This window comes from Athene noctua, chromosome 7, assembly GCF_965140245.1.
Source record: "Athene noctua chromosome 7, bAthNoc1.hap1.1, whole genome shotgun sequence".
NCBI classification, from domain to species: Eukaryota; Metazoa; Chordata; class Aves; order Strigiformes; family Strigidae; genus Athene; species Athene noctua.
This window is the reverse complement of record NC_134043.1, coordinates 14,458,437-14,483,518: the sequence shown is the minus strand read 5'-3', so window position 1 is coordinate 14,483,518 and position 25,082 is coordinate 14,458,437. Positions and strand designations below refer to the sequence as shown.

Sequence of the window (25,082 nt, the reverse complement as noted above, 5' to 3'; positions counted from 1 at the left end):
CTTCTGCAGTGTTTGTGCAGGTGTGTGGGTGATGTTTGGCTCAGGGAATTAGCATGAGCATGGAAAAAGTCTGCATATCCACCAATTTCCAAGTGAAATCAGGTTGTCCAATACCTATGCTGTAGTTTTTTGACTGTAGAGCCACTGTGCAGGCAAACTTAAAGACCCTCATCCCTGAGGATAAAAGGAGGGATTGGTTTATGGTCCAAATTAAAATTTTGCATATTTGGACTTCCACAAAGTTCAAGAATGGTGCCCTCTAATGTCACTTGTAGTCTTTTTGTAGCTCACATCTCAGGTCCTCAGTTGGCTGAGTGTATTTGCTAGTTTAAGGTACCACTTTTTGTCTCAAGACTGGAAAAGCTGTCTTCCATTGCTACTTTTAGTGTTAGGATCCAGTATCTAAATCTGGTAAAAAACATATTCATTGATTAGACGTGGTTCTTGTGTGAAATTGCAGGGATTATAATTAGTGGCGATTGGGAAGCTGTTACAAGGGGGAAATGGTTGGTTTGTTTCAGTCTAACTGTTCTGTCCAATCTCTGTTATCCCACTGCAGTTGTAAATTGAAACTGTTTTTCGGGTGGGTGGGTGTGTGTGTGTTTTGGTTTAGCAGTCTGCAAAGGAGGACAGTTTGTTATTGCTGGATTTTACCTCTGTGCTGGTTGCTACCATGACCGTGCATCTTGTCAGTTCACAGGGCTTCTCCAGCTACAAGTTTTTAACTGATGCATAAACTGTAAGCTCCGGCATGTTTTGCTCATTGAGAGATCAATGGTAAAAATTTGAGATAAATCACTTTTTTAAAAACATGCTGAATTGCTTAATTTGAAAAATATGGACTTTTTGATTTCTTTGAACCAGTAGCCTCATTTTAAAAAAAAAAATCTACTAAAAATACCTATCATTGTAGTCTACTATAACATGAACTATGGTTTCACAGACTGGCTGACAGTTTGTTGGTTGTGTTATTTCGTATTTAGCAAGCTTATGCATTTTAAAGGATAGTTTTTTTTCAAAGTATTTCGATGTTTGAATAGTAGCACTTTATCTCATGCTTACTACTGACTGAACTATTGGATAAAATAAATTGGGTTTGGAGAGAGATGCTTAATGGATTTCTGTACAGAGATCATTCGGATTACACCCTGGTACGAATGCTTTCTTTTGTTCCAGCCATTTCTGGTTTATTGTTCATGTGTTTCTGAGGGACTTTCAGAAAATAGATATTAATTAATACAATATTAATAATTCTGTCATCTCAGATTTCCTGTCTTAAAAGAATATAAAACTTGCATTTAGGGGAAAAAAAAAAAAAGGTGCAAATAGAAACTACAGGGTACTTGTAAATTTATCTCTGTGATCTCTCTCAGCTATCTGCAGATTAGCTATGTTTACTGTAAATGTTTCTGCTAAGCATTATTTTTAACATTAGATCAATTACCTGGAAATCAGTATTTTTTTTTACTTAACTTATTTGAATTTTGATAACTAAAGATAATGCACAACAAAGTTTAAAGAAGTTGTCACCCTTTTACTCTTAGGCCAGGGGCCCAAGACATGAGTGAAAGGGTTAAACAGTTTACATTAAGCTGTTGTTTTCTTTAACTAGAATATATCCACAAAGACTAGACTATAAACTATCCAGTGCAATTATCTCAGTACATTGGGGCACCACAGTAACAAACCATAATAATCTTACAGGAAAATTAAGGTAAGAAAACGAAGGATTTGTTTTATCCAGTGTATCCAGATTTGTTTTCCGTTTGTTTCTTTCACCAGTGATCCCATTTTAACCAGTCGATTTGGCAGGGCTGTTTGTGTAATGTTTGGGTTTTTTCTTTAACAGGTGCTATACTATGTGTAAATACAAAGGGAAGAATATTATTTAGATCATTATTAACAATCTGATGGTGGCAATATTTTTTGCTAGTTACTTCTGGTAATTAATTTGCATTTCCAGCTGTGGCTTTGAGTTGTCAAATTTCATCTCAGTTTTATACTGCTGAATGATGGACTGCAAGTGTGAAGTAAATCATCTCAGAGTTGAATAGCTCTTTTGTTGTTTAGACTAACTCTTGTGTATCTTTATTAATGTTGGGGAGATGGGAAGGTTCTTTCTGTAAGTAGACTTTTACCTATAAATTTGTTTAAAAGCACATGACAGGGAGAAAAACAAAAACAAAACCTAAACGCAACATCTTGGCTAAACAGCTGGGGTGGTTGGTTGAAAATGATGGAAACTTGAAATTGGTCAACACTGGACAATGTGAAAATAAATTCAGCTTTTGCCACTGCAGCTACTGTATGCTTTAAAGGGCCTTATGTATTTGTCCTCATTTTGATAAAATGAAATTTCTTGCCATTAAATTGATACACTAACTTCTACCGAAAACCAGCAGTTCCCAGGATAAATATGCTAATTAACATTTAACAAGTCTTGTTTTAGTCTTAAGTAAATTTCATTCTATTATGTGAAAAAATGCTGTTATGCATATTTTGTGGATATATTTAATTTCAGTTGACAAATAGTTGTCTAGGTACAGACTTGAAAATATATATATAGTTTACTTGTGGATCTTAATTGTTTAATTGCAAATAAAGATGTGCTTTAGTAATTTCAAGGTTTTTTTTTTTTTGCGATTTTCTTGCTACTGTACACACAATTTTGTTATGCTACTTTTGCACACTTCTGATGCCAGAGTGTTCTGATGTTCATCTCGTGTTTTCCTTTTTGATGTTGTATGCCATAAATACAGCCCTATGGATTGAGCACTAGAAGAGGATGCTAAATTATGAGGAAAGAAATTGCTTGGCTACAGAAGAAGCACAACAGTATCAACCATTTTTTTACCTGAAAAAATGTATGATGGAAGAATAGCTATTTATCTTCTATACAGTGAGTGTTTTGGAAGCAATGTTCCATAGAGATTACAGTCAGATCACAAAACTCAGGGCATGAGGAACACTGATATGAAGAACAAAAAATCCAAATGGAAGCTTGTGATGAAATATTTGCTGTCAAAAAGCGAGAAGATATTCAAAGTACAAAAAGGTGATGAGAGGATTTAAGAGGCAAGACAAAAATACCAGGAGGGATAAGTCTTAGAAAAGGGAAAGACCCATATGTTCTTAATTTGATTGATTAACATAGGACTTTAAAATGAGGACAAGGTGTTTGGATTTTAAATACAAAAATAGAAACCTACTGAGAAAGCATTTGAGGAGAGAAACAAGAAGAGGTATTAAGTAGGAAGAGATTTGTTGAAACTGTAGTGGGAAGACTGGACACAAGACTTGAAGACAAGTCACAGATACCACAGTTGCATGTGCATATAGTTGGACTGTATCTGAGTAGCAAATAGTGAGGAAGGAGTAGACTGTAATTACATGAAGATTAGCAAGAGGCTGGTGTGAACTAGGAAGAGCAAAAACGTGCAAAAATGTGTCACTGAAGCTACAGAAAGGAAGCTGGGAATAATGGAGTTCTTGGCAGCAACAGGGTGTGTGAGTGACAGAGTGTAAAGAAGTTCAATTTGAGGACATAGTTGCAGATGGTCAGAAGATTTAGGGACAACCTTTAAGAATCAGGTAATTCTCCAGAATGCTTTGTCGAATAGGAAAATGTGAATTGGTGTAGACTTAATGGCAAGGAGACTATCATATATGTGACAGAGATCTCTGCTAAAAATTGAGCATCCTTGTTATGCAAATGATGTTAGTTGATCTGCATTGAGAATTCATCAGATATGTGAAAACCACCAAGATAAATTTTTTTCCCCTTCAATAACATTTTGTATGTTTCCTTCGGGAACTTTATTGCAAGCTCCCACTTGTATTTTGTGACAGACTACCTGGAGAAAGCATAGTCCCTGCTCTTCTGATAAAAAGTATCTAAATTCACACATTTCATGATTTATGTTCCTCAGTAAACAACGAGGCATAAACCTGGATCTCACCTTTTTCCTGAGCTTGCCTTGCTCCTTCTGCTTGTGGCAGGAGGACTGCTCTGTTGTCAACACAGGGATACTAAAATAACTGACATTTAACATTAAAATCGGTCTGTTGCTTCATCAGCAAATAGTGGGCAGTTACCTGGCAGCTTTTTTTTTTTTCTGTTTCAGCAAATGACATCCAAGATAACTCAGTGTATGTGGGGGCAGTGGAGCTGATTTTGCCATAGCAGTGTACTAATGTGTGTTTCATTATGGCAGTTCCTCTGCGTGGCAGGTGAGTGAGCCGTTATCTCAGCCCGGGTTTCATAACTGAGTGTAGAAAACGTGCTATCATTAGCAAAAGAGCTGCCACTGACAAGCCAAAGCCTCTGCTTTCCCAGACTGTTACACAGGCTGGATTCCCACTTATCCTGGGATTTTGAAGGAGTCTGGAGCTTATTTACCTAGAGCAGTGTCACTGTTCGCTGGCACTATACTCTGCAAGCAGAGTTTGTATTGCCTACCCTTTATATTGCCTTTCCTGAGGTTTTCTATTTGGGCATCTCAAATACTATCTTGAACACAAGTTTTTATATACTAAAAAAAACCCAACAAAAAAACACACCAGTCCAGTACAGCCCTTTGTAATGGATGTGGCTTTTCCCCTTAGACTGGAGTAACAAGTAAAGAAATGGTAAAAGTGTAGGTCACTGGGACAAGCCGTATTTGTACTTTCAAAGGACACTGGAATACCAACTTGCATTTTGTTACATAATCTTATTTGACTGTATAAATGCCGAAATGTTTACAGCAGTGTTAGTTTGTGGACGGCTGTGCTTTGTTTGATATATTGCTACAGTTATCCTTTCAGGCAGTGCTGAAAGAGACGATTTTCTTCTAAACTTAATGGTTTAAGAGCGCGTTTGCCTGAGGCTTCTCGTTACTGCTGGCCCGCCGCGGACATGTGGCAGTTCTGGCTGAACCGCGCCGGGAAACGTGTTACCAGAAATTCCAGAAATTGCGCGAAATGATTTGAAAGCCATCCCGAGGGCTCGCTCATAACGAAGAGCCGCTTCGCGCGAGGCTTTCCCGGCCGCTCCTGGCTCAGGCCGCTGGCCCCTGGGGCCGGTCGCACACGGCCGCTGGCGCCAGGCCGGCGGGGCCGGGCCGCGACCCTCCGCCGGGCGAAACCACCTGGCCCGGGGCGGGGGCGCCCCTTCCCACCGGGGTCCGCCCCTTTAAAAGGGCGATGCCGCCACGGCGCGGCGGGAGGAAGAGGCGCTGCCTTCAGCCTCCGCCCGCCGCTTCCCTTCCGTGCCGCCCTCCTCCGTGTCCATCCCCGCGCGGGGCGGCAGCGGAAGCCGCCAGGTGCGGAAGCGCGGACAGGGGGGCCCAGACGGCGGGTCGTTGCCCGTTTAAGGGCCTCCCACGCCGCTCCGCCATCTTCGGCGGCCCGCCCCCTCCCGGGGGCGCCCTCGCCGCCCCCCCCGCCCACCCCCAGGGCCTGGAGGAGCCGCCGCGGGGCCGCGCTCCCGCCGCCCGGGCCGCGGGGCCGCCCGCCAGGTGAGCGGCGCGGAGACCCCGCTACCGCCCGTGCCCGAGCGGCCGCGCCGGCGGCGGCGGGGGGAGGACGGGGGGCGACCCCCGGGGCGATGCCGCCGGGGAGGCGGGGCGGGAGCGCGGCGGCGGGCCGGGGTGGCGGCCGACGGCGGTCTCGGGGCGTTGCGTTAGGGCGGGGGCACCCGGGCGGCGTGGCCTGGGGAGGGGGCTGCCCCGGTGCGGCTGGGTTGCGGTCCGGGGGCTGCCCCGGTGCGGCTGGGTTGCGGTCCGGGGAGCCCGGCCGGTTGTGGCGGCTCGGGGTGACTCATCGGCAAACCCCGAGCGCCGGGCGGGGACCCGGGCGGCGGGAGGCGCCACCCCGGTGCCGGCGAGGGGCTGGGAGGCCGCCCGCCCTGCGCCCGGTGCGGAGCCTCGGCCCGGCCCCGGCCGCAGCGGGGCGGGACCCGCCGTGCCCGAAAGGCGCTCGCCTGCCTGCGCGAAGCCTCTGCTTGGGAGGCTCCGCACCTGAGTCCGGCCTGGAAGCGAAGTCCTGGGGCGGGAAGGGCCGTTCGTAACTTCTTTTCGATGAAAGAGGGATGGGTACGCCAGCCAAGGAAATTGCGAGTGCAGTTCTGAGTTGTTTTCTAGCTTGGAGAGAGCATCACCATCTTGCCGAAGAGCGCGGTAGCGTTTGTATTAATGAAGCGTTGCAGTTAATTGTGTGAGATCTGCGTGATCGCTGGATTTTTCCCGAACGTACTTTCAGATTGTCTCAACAATCACCCCAACTACCATCAGAGGTTTGACCTAAGTTTTTTCAAAGTACCCAAAGGGTGTGGGTATTTGAATTCAAAGAAGTGAAACAGCAGTTTGAATCTCAGCTATCAAAGTCAGGCATTTTCTAAAAACACTAAATACGGGCTGTTATAATTTTTTTCTGTGAAAAACTAACGTGCTCTTTATCTGTCTTGCATTTCATAGCAAAGATGCTGAGCTTTTTCCGTCGAACCCTCGGACGGCGGTCTATGCGTAAGCATGCGGAGAAAGAACGGCTGAGAGAGGCCCAAAGAGCTGCAACTCACATCCCTGCAGCTGGGGATGCAAAGTCCATCATTACCTGCCGAGTAGCGCTGCTGGATGGAACAGATGTCAGCGTGGACTTACCGGTACGAGTGATGCAAGCTAGTGTCAATCTGATTGTCCTCTGCTGTTTACAAGTTAGGTAGAGGCATGTCTGTTTCTCACAGTAAGCAGTCCTGTGACTTGACATCCAATAAGTTGCTGGTCATAAAAAGTTACTGAAAGAACAGTTAACTTTGTTATTCACTGAAACTAGAGAGTGTTTTGTTAGATGTCATTATGCCCTATACATTGAACGCTTTTTAGTGTGTTAATGTAACTGTTGTGCTAAGGCTTAATTTAAGAGAGGGTAATGTTTTTTGGATGAACTGGATTTTCTTTTTAGTGAGCTATATATGTACTTTGAGAAGGAAGGTAGACCTTTTGGTGTAATTGTGGAAGGGCAGAAATACTAGCAGTAATTTCTGTGTTGGTTTTGTTTGTTTTGATTTTATGTCAGGTATGGATGCAGTTTTTAACACTAACTTGAGAGGGTAGGGGAAGAGAAGAATTCTACTTCCTTCCCCTCCTTAGGGCAGATTATATAGCAGGGATTGTCTCACAGCATAGTGCTTTGTTGGGAGTGAGGTGTTAGCCACTGTTTTACATTTCTAAAGCTCCCTTAATATACACGTGTCTGTTCTGCTCTGCTTAATTACATACCTGGTTTTGGCCAACAGGATGAACAGTGGCAACAGAAGTGATGTGCTCTGTTTTTCCATTACCACGTGTTATAGTTGTTAGTGACTTGTTTTGAGTTCACAGGCTGAGTTAGGAAGCTGTGGGTCTGCGAGACCTAAGTAAATTCCATAGGATTTGGGTGTAATAACAGTTCTGCTGATGTTGGAGCTGCTGCCTAGGAAGAGCGTGTGGAGCACCCACTCCTGAAACAGCTTTTCTTTTCTCTCTTTCTATTTTAAACACAGTTCTAGAGTGTTTTATGAAGTTAGCCTGAGAAAGGCTCAGTTTGTTTAAGTATTGAGGGGTGTTGTTGACACAGTGAGCGGAAATAACTGGAGATATCCAGAGTCCCAAGTATTCTGGAGTTAAAGAAATAGCTTGGCATCTGTATTTGTGAAATGACTGTACAGATAGGTGTTTATAGAGGTCAGTAAAACTAATTTGTACATCTCTGAAACAATGTAATGAACACATCCAGTGCTGCTTAGTGCCTAGGATGTTTGATTTGAGGCCAGGAATGCCTGCAAACACTTTATAGCAAGAGTTGCACTTAAAAAGTACTCATGTTTAAATTGGTGTCTCCACATAACCAGAGCAGTTAAAGAGCAATCTTTGGAGCTGGAGTTGGCTCTGTGGGCAAATTCCTGGCTCCTCTAACAACATTTCTAAGGCTTTGAGGAGCATAAATTCAACCTGAAGAGGTGTCGTGACCCGCCATCTGGACTATAAAACTTAGATCAGGGTGCAGGAGTAACTATTTATTTCTACAAGAAACTTTTTTTACTCTTGTTTTTTTTTCTTTATAAGCCAATATAAAGCTTTGTCTATGGACATCTAAGTTATGAGCAACAGTAAATAAATATACTAAATCTACATAGCTAGATGCAGTAATTACAGTGCCTTGTCAGTGGTTGACAGGTGCCAGTTCCTTTGGTGATTAAAATACAATAAATTAAAAGTAGATTAAAAGTTTAATTTCAAAGTCCTTAGTGTGTTTGTTTTTGTGTCTCCACTTAGCATTGTTCATATTTTGGGGTTGACTCTGAAAGAGGGAAAAAAAAAAAAGGAGGGGGGAGGCGGGATGAAGTGGAGGGTACAAAATCCTGTACGAAAACATCACTGCTTTCTAAAATCTACAGCTAAATCAAAACTACATGTATGTATATAGAGAGAGCGTTGGTTTTTTTTCTTTCACAAAAGCTTTCCTTGAGAAATATCATCCTCTTTGAGCTAAGGCCTCTTCTAAGACTGGTTCTGTTAGTTTAGAAAGAAGTAGATTGAGTTTACTATGAACTCTTGTTATCTCGAAGAGGCCCTCGGGTTTGCCAGTTCAGTGATGCACAGTCCCATTGTCTACCTAATTTCTGTAAAATTGTTTTATTGAAAAAAAAAACCAAACCAAACTCAAACCAGAAAGTGTTTCTTAAGACTGAATCACTTAGCAAACAGGTTAGTTCATGGCCAGAGAAAGAGTTTCCTTGGCAAGAATGAATGCCATGACTACAATGGCATTTTTAATCCATGGCTACATAAATACTTTACAGTGGCATAAGTTGTTGCTGCCACAGGAAGAAAAGATGTTGCTTTCATTATTGCATTTGTCCTTGTTTTCGCGTACCCCTTGGCAGAAGAAACAGTTTTTTGGCAGCCAGACAGTAAGCTAAGTCAAGAAAATGCTGTGGCTGAAAATAATCGGTATAATTTTGTTATGTTAGTTTCCAGCTGGAGCGATTCTCCAATCTGCTTCTCCATGTGCCTCCACAAATGTGGTAAAGAATCATTTAGAGGCAGTATCAGGCTTATGCTTGCTTAAAACGCTTGTTGAGCTATACCCTTACAGTGAATTTGCTACTGAAAGCATAGAGTATTCTGGAGTTAGTCGTTCATGTAATTGCTGGATTTCTGTTTAAATTAAAAAAAAAAAGGGGAAAAAAATTCCCAACCACAGGAAACATTGTCACTTAAGCCAAACATGTTTTAGAGTCTTTTTAAGCAGCAAATGATGTTTTTATGAATATTGACAATGAGACAGAAGGGACGTGTGGTAAATGATGCAGTTGAGATTTAATTTATTAAACACCAAGCCAGGATTTGAGCAGTAACTCTGCTTTTTGTCCACTGATCTTATCTATCGTGTCTGTCAAGCCACTTAATCTGTCTGTTTTTCTATTTCTTCTGTTTTTAATTACAAAATTGCCTAATTTGAGCTGTTCACCAAAGCTACAGTCCTACGCAGCACAGAGACTGCATTCTTTTTAAGAATCTACTTAGTTCGTAGCCATGTCAATGACAAGCATCAGTGTTATGTACACTCTTTACTGTCACTTTGGTATGTTCAAAATGGGAGGCGTGAACTTCATGCACATTAACAGTGTTCTTTTGGGGCAGATTGAAAGGTGAGGTTTTCCCCCCCCCACCCCCCTTCATCTCAGATTCTAAAGTTGTGTTTTGACCTGGTAGTTTCCTTCGTCTGTTACCACTTGTTTGAAGTTTTATGTTTATCCAAATGCATTCCGTGATTTTGACAGAATTATCATGTGCTTAGTGAAACTCTAAGAAGCTTATTATTTTTTTAATCTCTGAAAAGTTTTTATAAAACATATGGTGTCTGTTAACTGTGCTGTTGTCGATGTTGTTCATACATGCTGTTACTTTACCTCAAGCTCAATTTGGACAAAAGTTGGGTTGTGCTTTTTCTTCTAATTGTTTAAGATTTGTGGGTGGAATGTTTGCTTAGTGGTATGAGCAGTGAGGACAAGAACTGTTTTGCTGACATCCCCTATCTTACTTCTAATCCTGTTCCCAAGCGAAACTAAACTCAACTTCCCCCAGTGCACCTCTGGAATTCCCAACAGGTCAAAAGCCATGAACAGCTCTGGTTTAGTACCTGAAGATGCCATCAGCTCAGTCATACCAATCTGGGCTCCCAGGGAACCCCTCAGCAGCTGGAATACTGGCTCTTCTGGTGGTCACGGTTTGCGGGAAAGACCGGTTGGGGAGGGGGGAGGGCATCATAGCAGTGTTTTTCCTTGAAAGTTGTTTTTAACTGGAGTCACCAACAGCTTGTGAAATACTTGTGAATAAAAATGTTTGTCAAGAATTTCAAATAAGGTGCTGTTTTGAGTACTGGAGGGCTCCAGAGGATTTTTAAATGTGTTTTTTTTTTTTTTTTTATGTTTAATGGTTGGACTAGATGATCTTCAAGGTCTTTTCCAACCTAGATGATTCTGTGAAAAGATCTAAAAATTGAGTATTTGTGGTAGAGGCAGTAAATTCTACGCTATTCATAGGAATAACTGGGAGAGAGAAAAGATAACCTAGATAAAGGGGAAAAATGGCAAGGTAAATAAGGTAAATTAAATTACAAGGATACACTTGGAATTATGCACCTTTTTTAAAATTTGTGGATAGCTTTCTGTGGGGGAACAACCTTACAGTTACAACAGATAGTAAGTATGGGGTCTTACCGAAGCAGTACTGTACTTTGTGGAAGCTAGAGGTGTTTTGGTAAAAAAACCTGACCCTGCTTAACCCACAATTTGCATAATCTTCTCATGGATAATAGAGCATTAATTGTATTCCAGTTTCTGTACGTGCAATCTAAGCTTTAGGCAAGAGCTTCCTGGTGGTACAAGGTGAAAGACACAAATTAGGAGAATGGATGCTCTCTTGAGTAACTTTTCATCTTAGAATATTCCTTATGCATGCATGAAATTTAATATAGAGATTGCAAAATAAGACGGTTTTGTCCTTATTGTAATGAGGTATCATTAAAACAAGGTCTTATATAAACCAGTCCCAGAGCTCTGTGGAATAGTAGTAATTAGCTAAAGTGTTTATGGTTTTGGAGTAACCCTTACAAAATTAGATAAAAAGGACTGTATTTGTAGTGATTATTTTATATAAAATGGAGAAATCTATCTGGAATACCAAAAACATTGCCAGCAAACTGTTAACAAGTGCTGATGGCTTTTTGTGTGGAGGGAGATGATCTGTGTTGATCTGACTACAAGATCGGGGATGTATTGTAATAGTTGTTTTTATTCAGTAATCCGCTCTGGGTTTTTTTAAAGCTTGTAGAATATTTGTGGTTACTTGCTGAATATTCGTAGCTGTAAATATGAAATACAGAATGCTGCCTGTGGCACAGATGCTGATTAAAAAGAAAACCTAGTAATGCTAAAAGTATTAGAAAAATCAGTCTTTGAATAAAATGAGTAATCTTAGTGTTCAAGGCTGGCTTTTAATAAATTTGACTAAATCTCAGCTGACAAAAGTAATGAGTAAATACACATTTGCTTGTGTGTGTTAAGACTATGAGGTTTTGGATTAAAACTTTTTTCCCGTGTGGTCTTTGTCTTAAATTATTGAAATGCTTTTGACTCTTTGCTGATACTACTGAAAGACCTTTAGGGGATTGAAACTGGGAAAATCAATCCTGAGCAGAGTGTTACAAAGCAAGAGGTGCTGTCTGTGGCGTAAGGGGGCCCAAGCTGTAGTGCAGGTTGATCCTGGGGCGCCAGATTTAAATGCATATTGAGATTGAGTGTACGACATACGAAGGACATGCTGAGTGGTTTCAGCACTTGTGAGCAGCAGCAGAATCACAGTCTGCATGTACCGAGCTGTGCTGGGAGCCCAGTCATTCTGGGTTAAGGGCAGGTGAGCGTTTCAGGCTTGCTGCCACGCACCATGCCCTGGCACGGGTGGAAAGGGAGGAAGGGAGCAGCTGGAAGCTAGCTGTGCCTGCTATCAGAGTAATTTATTTGGCCTGCAGTGTTTCTGGGGACGGTGCTGCGGGCTGGTTTAGCTACCCGCAGATTTAACATTCCTAACGTGCAGCATAACAGCAAATTTTGTCTGAAACCCTGCTTCCCTGCTGATCTGCCTCTGTGAAGAGCATGGTCAAGGACTGAGACTTACATACTCTTAACCAGACTGCTGCTGAGAAACCTGCAGGTCGGACACCAAATAAAACTAAGTGTCTGAGAATATACTGGAGGGCAGGTATTTAATCTCTAAACCTTAATACTGGACAAGCCATTTGGATATATTCTGTATCAGAAAGAACATTAGGAAATAGATTCAGAAATTAATTAAATCCCATGTGTAACTAGACAATACAAACTTTCTGGGAGAGGAAAACTAAGAGACTTCTGGCAAAACGAACTGACAAGTATGAATGTTTTGAATCTTTGTCTTTTTATGTATAGGGTAAATAACCTGAGCATATTAAAATGTTTCTATGTAGTAGTCCAATAAATGTACAGTTATGACAGGTATTGAAATCAATTCTTGATAAAGATTTTTGGGAGACGCCTTTCTCTTTCTCCAGAGAATAACAGAATAAAATGTTTAATCTCAAATGTTTATCTTCCTATATTTGGGAGAGATTGAGCAAATAAAAGAATTGATAAACTCGGTCTCTGCAGGTAGAAATTATTCTCTGCAGCCTTCCAACCTGCAGGGCTTTTCACTCAGGACAAGAATATATGGTGCACCTTATCAAAGGCTGGGGATAAAACAGAGAGAAACAGAAATGGTGTTTTGCTGCCAGTGGCATCTTTAGATGAAGGAGAAAATTGACTGGGGAGTTGGGGAAAATTACTTGAAAGATTGATGCTTCAAGTTTGAGGAGAGGAGCAGTTCCATTTGTAGGTCAGTACTTAAAGTGATAAGAAGATCAGGGTGATACAAATAATGTGTACTTCTAACACTGCCTTTGTAAAGATAAGGGGGTTTGGCTCTCCAATTCTCCAGCAGGCCTTAATGATGTTAACTATAGATACTGTTTTCATGATACTGAGTTGAAATCTTTTTCCTTTAAAGCTCACTGTGAGCTTTCTCATGGCCTATTTTTTTTTTTTTTGAAATGTGTTGTTTGGGAGAAAGGAGTTTAACTTAATAAAAAATGGACAGGTTCCCCTGCTGCTCTCACACTGCCATGGCCTGCAGATGTGCATAGGTGACATCCAACAACTGTAGATGTAAATCCTGAATAGGGATCCGTAGCTTCTTTGCGAGTAAATGGGGTCTTTCTGAGGAAACTCGTATGAATATGAATGGCAACCCTCTTACTGAGTTGACAGAAGCCAGGAAGGCAGGTTTTTTGCCCTTCAGTAGCTACTGCAGGCAAAGGCTACTGTTAATTATTGTTAATAAGCAATATTAACATAATCGTTTGAAGAAATCTTCTCACAGAAAAGTACAGCTGCAAAGACACAAGCGACAATAAGTCCCATGAAGGTAAAGCTTATTCATCTCTTTGTTCAGAGGTCATCTTATATAGGGACCTCCTTCACAAAGAAAAGAAATAAAGAGGAGATAAACCCTCTTTTGATAAGCATTTTAGTTAGTATGTTCTTTAGGGAGGTTTTTTACTTTTGATTTTATTTTTTTCAAGTTTTGGAAGTTTGAAGTACTTCACTGTGGTTAAAAACCTGATAAAAACCTTTAAAAGTGAGCCGTTCAGCTGGTGGCTGCCCAGCACAAGGCTCTCACCCTGTTGTGAGCCGGTGGTGTCTCACCAGTGCTGGTCTGTACTGGCTGCTAGTGCTGAAGGTCGGACAGGCGAGGTGTGGAGCACGGGGTTGGTGGCTTATGCTGTTGAATCCATGTATGTGAAAAAACCTTTACATCCGAGGCCATGAGAAAAGGGTATACATACTGCCTCTCTAGTTTTAGGCAGTGAGTGAGATGCCAGAGCCAAGGTGAGTGAGTGTCTCCAATATCACCTTATCCCGGCGATGAAGACAGACCAGCCTGCCGAGGTGAACACCAGTTGGCTTTACCCAGCCTTGCTGCTGGGGTGAAGTCCAGCCTTTCTACCACCTACTCTGCCGGCAATTGCAGTTAAGAGCAGCATGAGGTATCGTTAGGAAACATGTAGGAGCACCTCTTCCATTTAGGGGATGGGGGGCACGATTCACACCAAAGCAATCAAAAGATGCGTTTATCTCATTCCAGAGTGTGGCAAACCCACTAGATGACCCGCCCTAAATAAATGATATATTTTATTTAAGTTTCCCGGTTCAGTTGTTGATTCACCTGCTGTGAGGTGTTTGCTGTTGCTTCCTACAGAGTATAGCAAACTGTGTAAATGAAGTAGTCAGGTTTTACAGAATTACAAACCCATGAGGAGTTTGTACCCTGAAGGGAGGACCAGCCACTGGCTGGACTGCTTGAGTGGAGTCGTTAATAGTTCATCTGTAACCATTAAACAGCTTCAAAATATTTGTCCTCTGAGAGTAACTTGAGCTCTGCTTCAAGGAAAAAAGAAAGGAGAAAGGAAAAAAAAAGAAAAAGAAAAAAAAAAGAGCTAGGGTAGCAGTGGGATAAAAATGTCATTTAAATTGAATGTTGCCACTACGGAGTTACAGGTAACTTCTCACTAGCAAATGTAGCAGATGTGTATCTGTGCTATGTCTTTTGAAAACACTTGAGAGCACAGTTTTATCAGAAAAAAAAAAAAATCTTAAAAATTGACCTGTTGCAAAGCAATTTTTGGCCGTTTGTTTAAATATGAGGAGGAAGGACTTTAGTAAGACTTTTTAAAAAAATTTGAATTTAACATTAAAGCACGTGTGAAACTTTTGCTGACTGGCACCAAATAGAGCCACTGATGGCTTAAGTCATGTGCAAAGTACAGCATAATTAATTCCGTGTTGACAGCCTTGGTCATTTAAATCAGAAAACAACCAGTAGCCTTGCAAATCTTTCCACAGCCACTCCAGTGCTATTCTTCGGGGACTTTCTCCTGTATTAGTCATTCTGAGTCCACTTGATTTTTGAGTGCTTTGCTGAGATTACTGAAAAGGCAAACATGCTCTGAAACGAATTTGATGCTGCAGAATTTTGAACAATAATAAGTTTTGGTTGTTGGTAGTCTGAGATAGTATGTGTAGTAATTCCAGGCTTGAGTTAAAGTGCTCTCTTGCCTGTCCCCAGGAGGGAATTTGACAAAGATAACTGGTTAATTACAGTTTTAAGAGGTGATTTACTGAGGAAATGGGAAAGATCTAAAATGTTCCGCCCAATAAGAGGAGATTTTTCTCTAGTTTTAGGTAAGGTGCAGAAAGCTTCATGCAAAATAGAACATTTTTCTAGTTTAGCTATTGTAAATGCTGAATTGAATTCACTTGTATATCTTAACTGTTTAAACATAAGGTATCCCGTGCTGAGAGAAAATACCAACAGTTCAATACCTTGCTCTTTCAAGAAAGAGTAGAGACTCAAATAGTAGAAGAAATGTGTGGATTTTATGTAGGTGATTTGCCTTAAGGCTTCTCTTACGAGAGTCTTGCTGGTGTTTAATGAATCTGCTATTGCTCAAGTACTTTTTCTTGAAGTCAGAAAAAACTTGCCCTGAGTGAGTCTGATGAGGTCTACATCTCAGCATTTTCATTATACAACGTCTTGCAGATGCTGTGTGGATGTGAAGTTGCCTGCTGGTTTAATTGCCTTCCATTCCCCCTACTTCCACCAATACTTGGAAATAAATAACTGGGAAAACTTGCTGAGGCAAGTTCATTTTACAGACTTCTTTGAGATTTTACTTTGGACTGCAAAATGTCATGTTGGATTTAACTAAAGCATACAGTAAACCAATTATTATGATTGCAAAGTTGAATATAAAATATTTGAAGATCGGGGAGAGGAAGGTAGTAAAAATTATGTACGCTGCATTTCTCACATGGATATGACTTGGTGATTAAACCGGATTATTTCTGAGAATAAGAATTCCGGTTGGCCAGGAATTTGGTGGGGTTGACTAAATCTGGTAATTAGTACCTTACTATAAAATATGCTTAGAAAGTTAGCCCACTTATTAAGTTATGAATGTATAAATATTAAAAGATTGCAATATGTGAGAGCATTATGGAAATAGAGAAATCCTTAAATTACTTGCAGAGTAAGCATTTAGAAGTATTTTTTTTAACACTGACTTGTACTCAGATCTACTGATTTAATGTATTTTTACTTTTAGGCATCTCATGTATTACTGTTAAACTTTTCTTTCACTGTATTACTGTGAAAGAGTTCATAGCATGAAAAATGTATGATGTGTAGAAACTGCCCAGTGCTATTCATGTGCCTTCACTTTAAAAATAACTGTTTAATTTTTTAGATCATCACTATAAAAATGATGTTTACTTGGGACCAAAGCTGTTTTTTTCATAAATTACGTATGAATATATGCAGTGGCTTTTTGCACCTACAAGTGCGTTTTATGAACTTACTGTGGTAAACGTGTTATCTAAGTACTATTCATTAAAGTTGCTTGACTCAGACTGTTTTCCTGGCAGTTGTTAAAAGCACTTGCTGATGGGATGGTCTATTCTAATTCAGTACACCTTGCTATCTACTTCAAAACTGGTGAATTGCCTAAATATCAAACAGTAGTAAATTCTTAAGCAATTTGCTGTACTTTGCTCTAAATATTTTCTAGTGCATTGTATTAGCTATAGTTCCAGTTCTACCGAACTTTGATGAGAAAGAAAGCCTAAAAGGGACAATGATAAAGCTATGTTTTAGCACTCAGTCTTGTGCAAATCAATGTTGGCATTTTCCATGTCCTTTAAGAATCTTATATGTGCTTCTTGTGGGGTGCATTTGCCTTTCAGAAAAACAACCATCAAAAAATGAGAGAAAAAAATATTTTCCATGTTATATTTTCAGACACTTATTCTTGGGATTCTCTTACTTTATATTGTAAATTCCAAAAGTATCCTTAGAAGAATATCGATTCTACAATAAATCTACCTGCTAAGTACTAGATCCTGTTCTATTTTCAGAAAAAAGCCAAGGGCCAGCTCCTGTTTGAACAGATCATGTATCATCTGGACCTTATAGAAAGCGACTACTTTGGATTAAGGTTCATGGATTCAGCACAAGTGGCGGTGAGTAGCAGTGCTTATTTTTTCCTTTTTTCTCTTTCTTTTCTTTCTTTTAAGCAACAATCTAAAAGCTATGTCTTAATATTGACAAAAATTTCTGCAGAAGCTCTGTGGTGTGTTAGTTTAAGTGACCCTAAATTTAATTCCACCTCGAGCACTCTTAACATATTATAATGCTGTTGTCTCTTCCTTTCTTGTCTTTCACTTGTTCCTGTCATACCTTCTGTTGTTGTTAGGCAGGGTGACCCAGTAGGACCCTAGAGCCTGGCACATCTTGTAGCAATTCTTGATGCTACTGATACAGGGAGGAAGAGGCAAAACTAGAGTGTGTGCTTGGCCCTTAGTTGTTCTACAGAGTGTAGAAAGTTTTTCTTTGCCAAATCAATCAACTTTCTTGTTAACAAAAGTCATCTTGTTAATGTCTGCTTGGAAATAATCTTGGCAGTATCTTTGATTTGCTCAAATTGTTTGTGACTCAGACCTGCAACTAGAAATTTTTGTGAGGATACAGGTGTGTTTATATTTACCAGATAGTTTGAGTAGAGGGTTCTTGCAAGCCTGAGTTTGTTTGTGAAGTTTGTTGTGTGTTTGTAAAAATGTGACTGCTTTTGAAAACAAAAGCAAGGCATTCTTTGTCACAAGCAACCACAATTCTTTCACTTGGGGGCTGTACAGTTTTATGATGCTTCTTATGGCCAGGTACTTAACCTTGCCCACAAGGATAGCTGCAAGTTAAGTGAGGTGTTAGACAAGGAGTCGATTTTTGTCTTTGTCCTGCAAGGACATCCCAGTAATTTAAACCTATATTTACTTATTCCAACACCCCCAGGTAGAAAGAGATCTGAGTTTTAATATTGTGTATGTCAATCTTATTTGTTAATGTATGACCTAATTGTTTTTGCATTTCAAGTCCACTTCAGAATTATTTCATGATTGGGAAGGCAGAGTGGATTCACAGACAGTTGCTGCTGAGCTGTATACCCACATATTTTGAAGTCAGCATAGAAAATGCAGGCAGTGACATATATTCCTTTACTTCTGTGAAGGTCTATGTCCAGAGCAATTTGAAAATGACATCATAATTGTTACAGCTTTGCACCATGGCAAAAAACTCCCCAAGCTTGAATTTTTGACAGAACCTGACAAAGTTGCACACAGTGTTATCCACTCCAAAGCATGCTTACAGCCTAACAGCTACTTTGCAAAACTCTTGCAATCCAGTTTTATGCTTAACTTGTAATTGTAGAGAACATCTGAGAAAATAATTTGTGTTCAGCATCTGAAGCAAATTTCATGACTAGCAGGATTAGCTGCTGCTGGACTGCAGTTCCCAGTAGTGAAAGTGGTCTTAAGTGTCTCTTGCAAAACAGACATTTTACAGTAAGAAGAAAAAGACCATTACACTAATGGAGGGATGTCATTCAGAACCGTGCATACCTCCTACCAGCAGAAATGAGAAAACAGTCCATTGCATACCATTTTATATATATAAAAATCATGTTAGGTCTGTTAAGCATGTGTAGTGTAGGAAGTTGGGTATTGATAGTGAATGACTCCCTTGCATTTATCAATTTGCTTCAGGAAAAAAACAAATCTGTACATTTTAATTATCCTAACTCAATTTCTGCCATGTGGCTTCTGAAGTATCCCCTTGTGCCTCTAGGATCTGTAAGATTTCACAGTGGGTTAATTATAACTGGTGAAACTGTCTATGTGGTAAACTTCTTTTCTCTTCGTGTTCTGTTACCAAGTATTGTAATTTCATCTTGAAACGGGGAAATAAGAGTTAATCTTTTCTGCCTCAGCAATGGTTCATGGCTTGCTTTTGTCCAGCAAATTGTTACTTCCAGTCCAGACAGCACCTGATTGAGTATTTGATAGTGCACAATCTACCAGGTACAAGCCATTTCAAACTTCATTTGCTTCATTTTCTTAACTATGTGTGACTGAGAAGAGGCAGAGTAGAGATAACAATCTGTTTAAACTGGACTTTAATGATACACTCAGTATAACGAAGCAGAAAAGATTGCATTTTGCCAGAGGAACAGAACACAACAGCCAGAGATAATTGCTTTAAGAAATGAAAAACTGTTGTGATGGCACCCATTCTTGTAAAGAGGAGCTGGCACATTCTAGCAGAAACCCAATCCGCAGCTGGAAACAAAAGCAGAGACTAATCAAGTGTCTTGTCAAAGATTATTCAGGAGACTTGTTAAATAAACAGTGTAAGAATCCAGTCCCTTACTGTGGTCAGAATTGTCTGCTGCCTCTGAGGGTGATAATCTTTCCGCTACCCAATTTAAATCTAAGTATATTGTCTTACTAGCTAGTTACACCTGATGATACAAAAACTCTGGCAAACTATCAGTATGTAGTTAAATAAAAAATTGATACTTCCCCTGTTTAACTACGAATGAGTTTTCAATAAATTTTTGAACGATTGAAGGATAGCTTTTTTTCCTTCTTTTGAGCTGCTGAAGTGATTAACAGTTAGATGTTTGAGTTTATGATGTACTGGGGAGTGAGTGGAACCCAGACTCTTCCTGACATTTTACATTTTAGGATTCAAATACTAGCTGCTTTAAAGAAGTTTTTGAAACCATTAGTTAAGTGAAAGAATTGTCATTTTCATGTGATTTTGGTGTTCATTGCTAGTCTGGTGGTTAGGAATAGATTGCTCACCTCCCTCCCCCAGGTAAGAGTCAGGAGATGGCAAAAGGAGTTATTTGCAAGATGGTCCACCATACATCAGACTTGGTCTGGCAGCCAAGGGAACAAACAGGCTATTGTTAATTTGAGTAACTTCAGTTGAGAATGACGATGAACACTGCAGCATGAAGATTGCTGTTAACTTATTGGACTATTTGGTTTTCTTCCAGCAATGCTGGAGAGATGTCTCTAGTAAGGAGGCACTGAACATTTAACAGGTGACAGATTTCTAATTCTAACATACAGTTTGCAAGCTTCAATACTTGCTCTTTCTAATGGAATTGTACAACACATTGGTTTATTACTCTGGCAGTTTTATCTAATGCAGCGCTTAATGCTGAAAATTATTTGTATAGCATTTCACTAAATTATGCACCCATTAATTCCATAAAGTATGGAACCAGTTTTAGCCTTACAGTCTTGCTAAGAAAAACTTTACCCTACCTTCTTGAAATGCTGCTGGGTTTTAGGTATTGTTTTTGTGTTTTATTTTGGGTTGTCTTTTTTTTTTTTTTTTTGAATTTGTGAAGCAGCAAACTGTTTTAGTAAGGACTTGCAGTACTCTATGCAGTCTGTTGTTCATATTGGGTTTTGTTTAGCAAACTTTATCTCTGCATTTCAGCAGTAGATTGTGCTGAGCAAATGCTCATCAAAATGTAAACTTTCTGCCAGGTCCACTTGAATTCCATTTTAATCACGTGGAATAAATCTTAAGTTTCCCAATATCTGTGTGTGTGTCCATGCATGTGCTCGTTTGAGATTTGTTCCCCCCCCCCCCCATTTAAAAGCAATTCTGTTTCCCTTCTTACACACACGTGTTACGGTTCAGACAGAGCTCTTGCAGGCAGTGGTGGTAAGAGATGAGTAAAACCCTATCAGTGCCTGTCGTGGGCCTCTCAGTTGCCTTCCCATGGAATGTGGAGGAGATGAGAGAAAACAGGAGGGAGATGAAACAGGCGTGCACAGCCTGGAGTCTAGAAATGGCTCCCTTTGCCATTTCTGTATCTAAATCACCTGCAAGCCTCCAAGTGGGTAGTTTGTATATTTTTATGGTGAAGGAAGGAGTAAGTAAATTGTCTCCTACAGCAAGTGAGTTTATGGAATAGGAAGAGAGATTATGTAATTTTCTTAAAGAAACAAAAAAAACCTGCTTAACTCCATTTCGTTGACAGTGTAAGCAAAGTTGACATAAATACTTGCTTCATTCTTCCTTAAGATTCCTGCTTTGTTTAAAAATACATTAGATACATTTCAGATAGTTTTCTGTAGCTACTTTAGTAGGTAAATGGGAGCATTTTCAGCTGCGTGCACAGCAGCAGTAGATGGTTCAGTTGTTCTGATCTGCAGCTGATCTATCAGTCACTGCATATCCTGGCTGTATTACAGGCTGACTTTATACACTGCAGAAGGCAGGGTTCCTCTGAAGACAGGAATGTGTTTGCACTTGGCATTACAACCTGAACATACCGGTTCTTTCTCATACCCCTGTTGCTTTTCTGTCCTCCATGGGGCCCACTGTGAACTTCATAGCACATAGTTTAACGAAAGGAGTGTTGTTAAGTATATAATCCATCTGTATTAGTTGCGAGGTGAGATTTGGGGTTGATCAGGTGTTACCTGGGCATTGTGAACCATGCAGGACGTGGTGTGCTAGGTAGTTTGCTCTGGCTGTTGAGTCAAGGCAGTTATGTGAAACAGGGTGCTGTGTTTACTTTAACTGAGTCACCTCCTCTGGAGGAGGGAGCTGTTCACTATGCACAGCACTTGGAAATAGGTCTCTACCGCTAGCTGTATGTTAGCTTTCCAGCTTTATCTGTATTTTCTAGTATAAACTGTTCAGCAGTGGAAGCATATGCAGTTATTTTAAGAAGCACAGCATATACGTGTAGATGTTTCTTGCAACCTGCCATCTATAGCTTGATTTTCACATGCTGTTGTATGCAGTATAAGCAAAGCCTTTATTTTGGCTTCACGTCTAGTATATAGCTTATAATTAGCACTGGTAGGTGAGGCAGTGACAATTGCTAAAATGTCAGGTGTGAATAGGTTTTGAAGAGTTAAGTAGAGCTGACCCTTGTGTTCGGACATAGACAGCTTTGCTGTTGCTATGCTTGAGTCACCTAAACAAAATGCCTGAAAGCCAACATCTATCCTACCTCTCCCCTTCCACCCCAAGTGGACATCACAAACGAGTGCCAGAGTCCCCAGCTGTGATTTATGCCTCTCTGGCACATCTTCACTGGGTGACCTACTAATGTGTGAATTAAGTGTTTGTTTGTTTGGACAGGATGAAAATTTTAGTAATTTAAGTGGTTTGTCAGTACATTTTTTTAAAAGGCGATAGTGCTTTCTTGAAGATTGGTTTTAAGTAAGGGACTACAGGATGTTTCTGTTGTTCAAAAGTGACATTTTACATTATAAACTTTGAGAGAAAGGATCTGCCATGAGCACTGAGAGCTGTGAATTGTGAAAGATTTGGATTAGATGTTTTAACGGACTACTTGTTATTCCAAGATGGTCTTCACTAATGAATAGGGTTTTTTTTCCTTTTTTGTTCTTTCTGTGAGATTATTGATAATTCAATGAAAGTAATTTATTTTTCAGCATTGGTTGGACAACACAAAAAGCATTAAAAAGCAAGTTAAAAGTAAGTGTCCTTTCTGTTTTCTCTTGGGATCTCATGTTGAATATACAGGAGGCACGGAGAGTTGAAATGGGGGCAGGGGGGAACAGGACACAGTGTCCTGTGAGGGGTGACAGGACCTGGTGTCAAAAAACCAGCATGGTGCTGCTGATTGTTTAATGACCTCTTCTCTCTGTAGCTCATATTACTTTAGTCTAATGTCCTTAATTAAACATGTTAGATGCTCATTAATTATAGTCTAAATGGAGTCAAAGCAGATGAAGATGCTTTACTGTTATAGATCATTACCCTGACTATAGGAAAATTCATCTTGAAGCTTCCATCCCTTGGGGCAGTCCTGAATGCCCAAATCTGTGTTCAGTGCACCAAGTCCTTACCTGCTGCACAAGAGTTTACTGTGGTCTCGTTGTTTCAGTGGTGCGTAAACTGTGATATCAGCCGATCTTTGTTTAGCAGCTTCCTTGCTCTCTGCTGTGGGAAGTCTTCAGGGATTTGTGGTGCTGTGTTAATACAACAGAGGTTTTGGAAGCACCGAGGGAGAGAAAATTCCTCCTGTCAGATGCAAGAATTAGCAGAGAGCACATTTTTAAAGACCTGTTAATCCATCCTTTTGCTGGATTAACCCTTTGGTTTCCAGAAAAGATGATACTTCCACAGAAGGGTCTGTTAAATCTCCCTAAAACATGTCTAAACTTCTGTGGAATAAAAGAGCCTGAGTTGTCAGCAGTGGCTATTTCCCAGAGCCCTGGGAAGGCATTACAGAGACCAACAGAGTGCCTGGGGGTTTGGTCAACTGCAGAGCTAAGATGCACAAGCTTTCTTGGTGATGGATAGAGTCCTTAAATATAGGGATTAACCTAGATTTGTCTGCTCTTGGCAGGACAAATCAACTTAATGTGATGACTGTTGGATTGAGTTGTAACATATAAAACTATTTTGTGCATATATTTAAGTGTCCTTTCACCCTGATGTTTTTCATGCATTTCCCTGTCACAAAGAAGTTGCTGCCTTAAGACCTTGTGGTAGGACAGAGCCAATTTCAGTCAAGTTTTGTGTTGTAATTCTGAGTAATAAAAATAAGATATCTCATCCATAACTGTTACCACTGTCCTGAATGAATTCTACTTTGCAGTTGGCCCACCGTATTGTCTGCATTTTCGTGTAAAGTTTTACTCATCAGAGCCCAACAATCTACGTGAAGAGCTAACAAGGTAAGAGGGATTTTGTGTGAGAGAGAGGTACCTAAATAAGGTAGGAAAGCATTTTTGTGGTATTTATTTGAATAGTTGTATGATGTCTTGGAGAATTCCTTAGAGTAGCTTGCTTGCCTGACTTTTTGCAAATGTTTCTAGAGTAGCTCTCATAAAATAAACAAGCTCTAATGTAAAGAGATTTATGTATTTACTAGACTACTTGATGCGCCATTTTTCATTAGGCAATTCTGGCAACTGATCTGAGTAGCTTATACACAATGGGCAGAGGTTTTTACTGAAGAGAATAGACATCATTCCTCTTTAGTCATCTTAAGCTGCGTTTAGTTTCAACTGTATGTAGTCATACTGCCTTTTTAGGCAGAAAAGCATTGAATTGCAAGTTAGAGCTTCTCTTTGGTAAAAATAAGTTCAGATAATGTTTCAATAGTTCTGTGGTCTTTGCAGAGCTTATGGGAAGGGAACTGTTTTAGTAACATGTTGAGATGTGAGTTGACTACTGCATGTGTAGGATTTTAATATCAGGTGAGCAGCAGTTTCATTCGATTAAAGCATTTCACAGATCCATTCATAATGCCGTGTTTCATGTTGGACTGAGACATACTTGGGGTGCTTTGAAAGAGAACACAACCTGCCATCTGTCAGTAGTGTAAATCTGTTGTAAAAGGCAATGTTTCTTTGCATTGTCACCACTGCTGATGATCCGTTTTGGAGAGAAAACAAAGTTGTTATGTTTCCTTCATAACTGTAGACGCTTCATACCCTCAGCCATTTGTAAAAGCGTGAAGTGCATTTGTTTGTTGTTCAGGTTTATGTCTGTGTGGATCTTCAATCTGCACTTCAGCCAAATCCCTGTGAGTGCTACCAGGAAGATTATAGTAGCATTACCCTTTACAGCCATATGTACCCTGTGCAGCTCCATACTTATATGTGGTAACATAATGTTGTAACTGCTCTTCTTCAATGCTTTCCTGCACATCTGGGAAGAATGTTTTACCTACCCATTAATGATCCTGAATAAACATTTAACTGTCTTTAAAAATAGTAACCATAAATAAAATTCGGACTTATATCTGTATCTAGCACTATGAAACATTTTCATCCATCCTAACTAAGTTCTGCCAGTCAGACCTTGCTATACAGGTTTTAGCAGGGCAGACCTGAAACCTGAGGGCTTTTAAACCCTGTCTGTCTGCTTAGCTAATCCCCAAGAAGAGGAGAGCAGCAAGTCTTTCTTCTGTCTCGAGACAATTTTATGCCTTAAAGAAGCAGTGGGAGGGCGAGCTCTACTGTGGGTCATAGGTGTCTCTAGCAGAGCTTTCGAAGGGTTCCACTTTTTCTTTGTGCA

General features: G+C 40.3%; 1 protein-coding gene across 1 annotated transcript in view; it reads left to right on the top strand.

The window, feature by feature from the left end:
- Positions 1 to 5,411: 5,411 nt before the first annotated feature.
- EPB41L5 (erythrocyte membrane protein band 4.1 like 5) overlaps positions 5,412 to 25,082 on the top strand; it is a 59,683-nt gene continuing 40,012 nt past the window's right edge. The window contains exons 1-5 of the mRNA XM_074910081.1: positions 5,412 to 5,498; positions 6,456 to 6,640; positions 17,069 to 17,173; positions 22,484 to 22,526; positions 23,656 to 23,734. Coding sequence (XP_074766182.1) covers positions 6,461 to 6,640; positions 17,069 to 17,173; positions 22,484 to 22,526; positions 23,656 to 23,734 — 407 coding nt within the window. The 5' untranslated portion in view covers positions 5,412 to 5,498; positions 6,456 to 6,460. The remainder of the gene's footprint in view (positions 5,499 to 6,455; positions 6,641 to 17,068; positions 17,174 to 22,483; positions 22,527 to 23,655; positions 23,735 to 25,082) is intronic.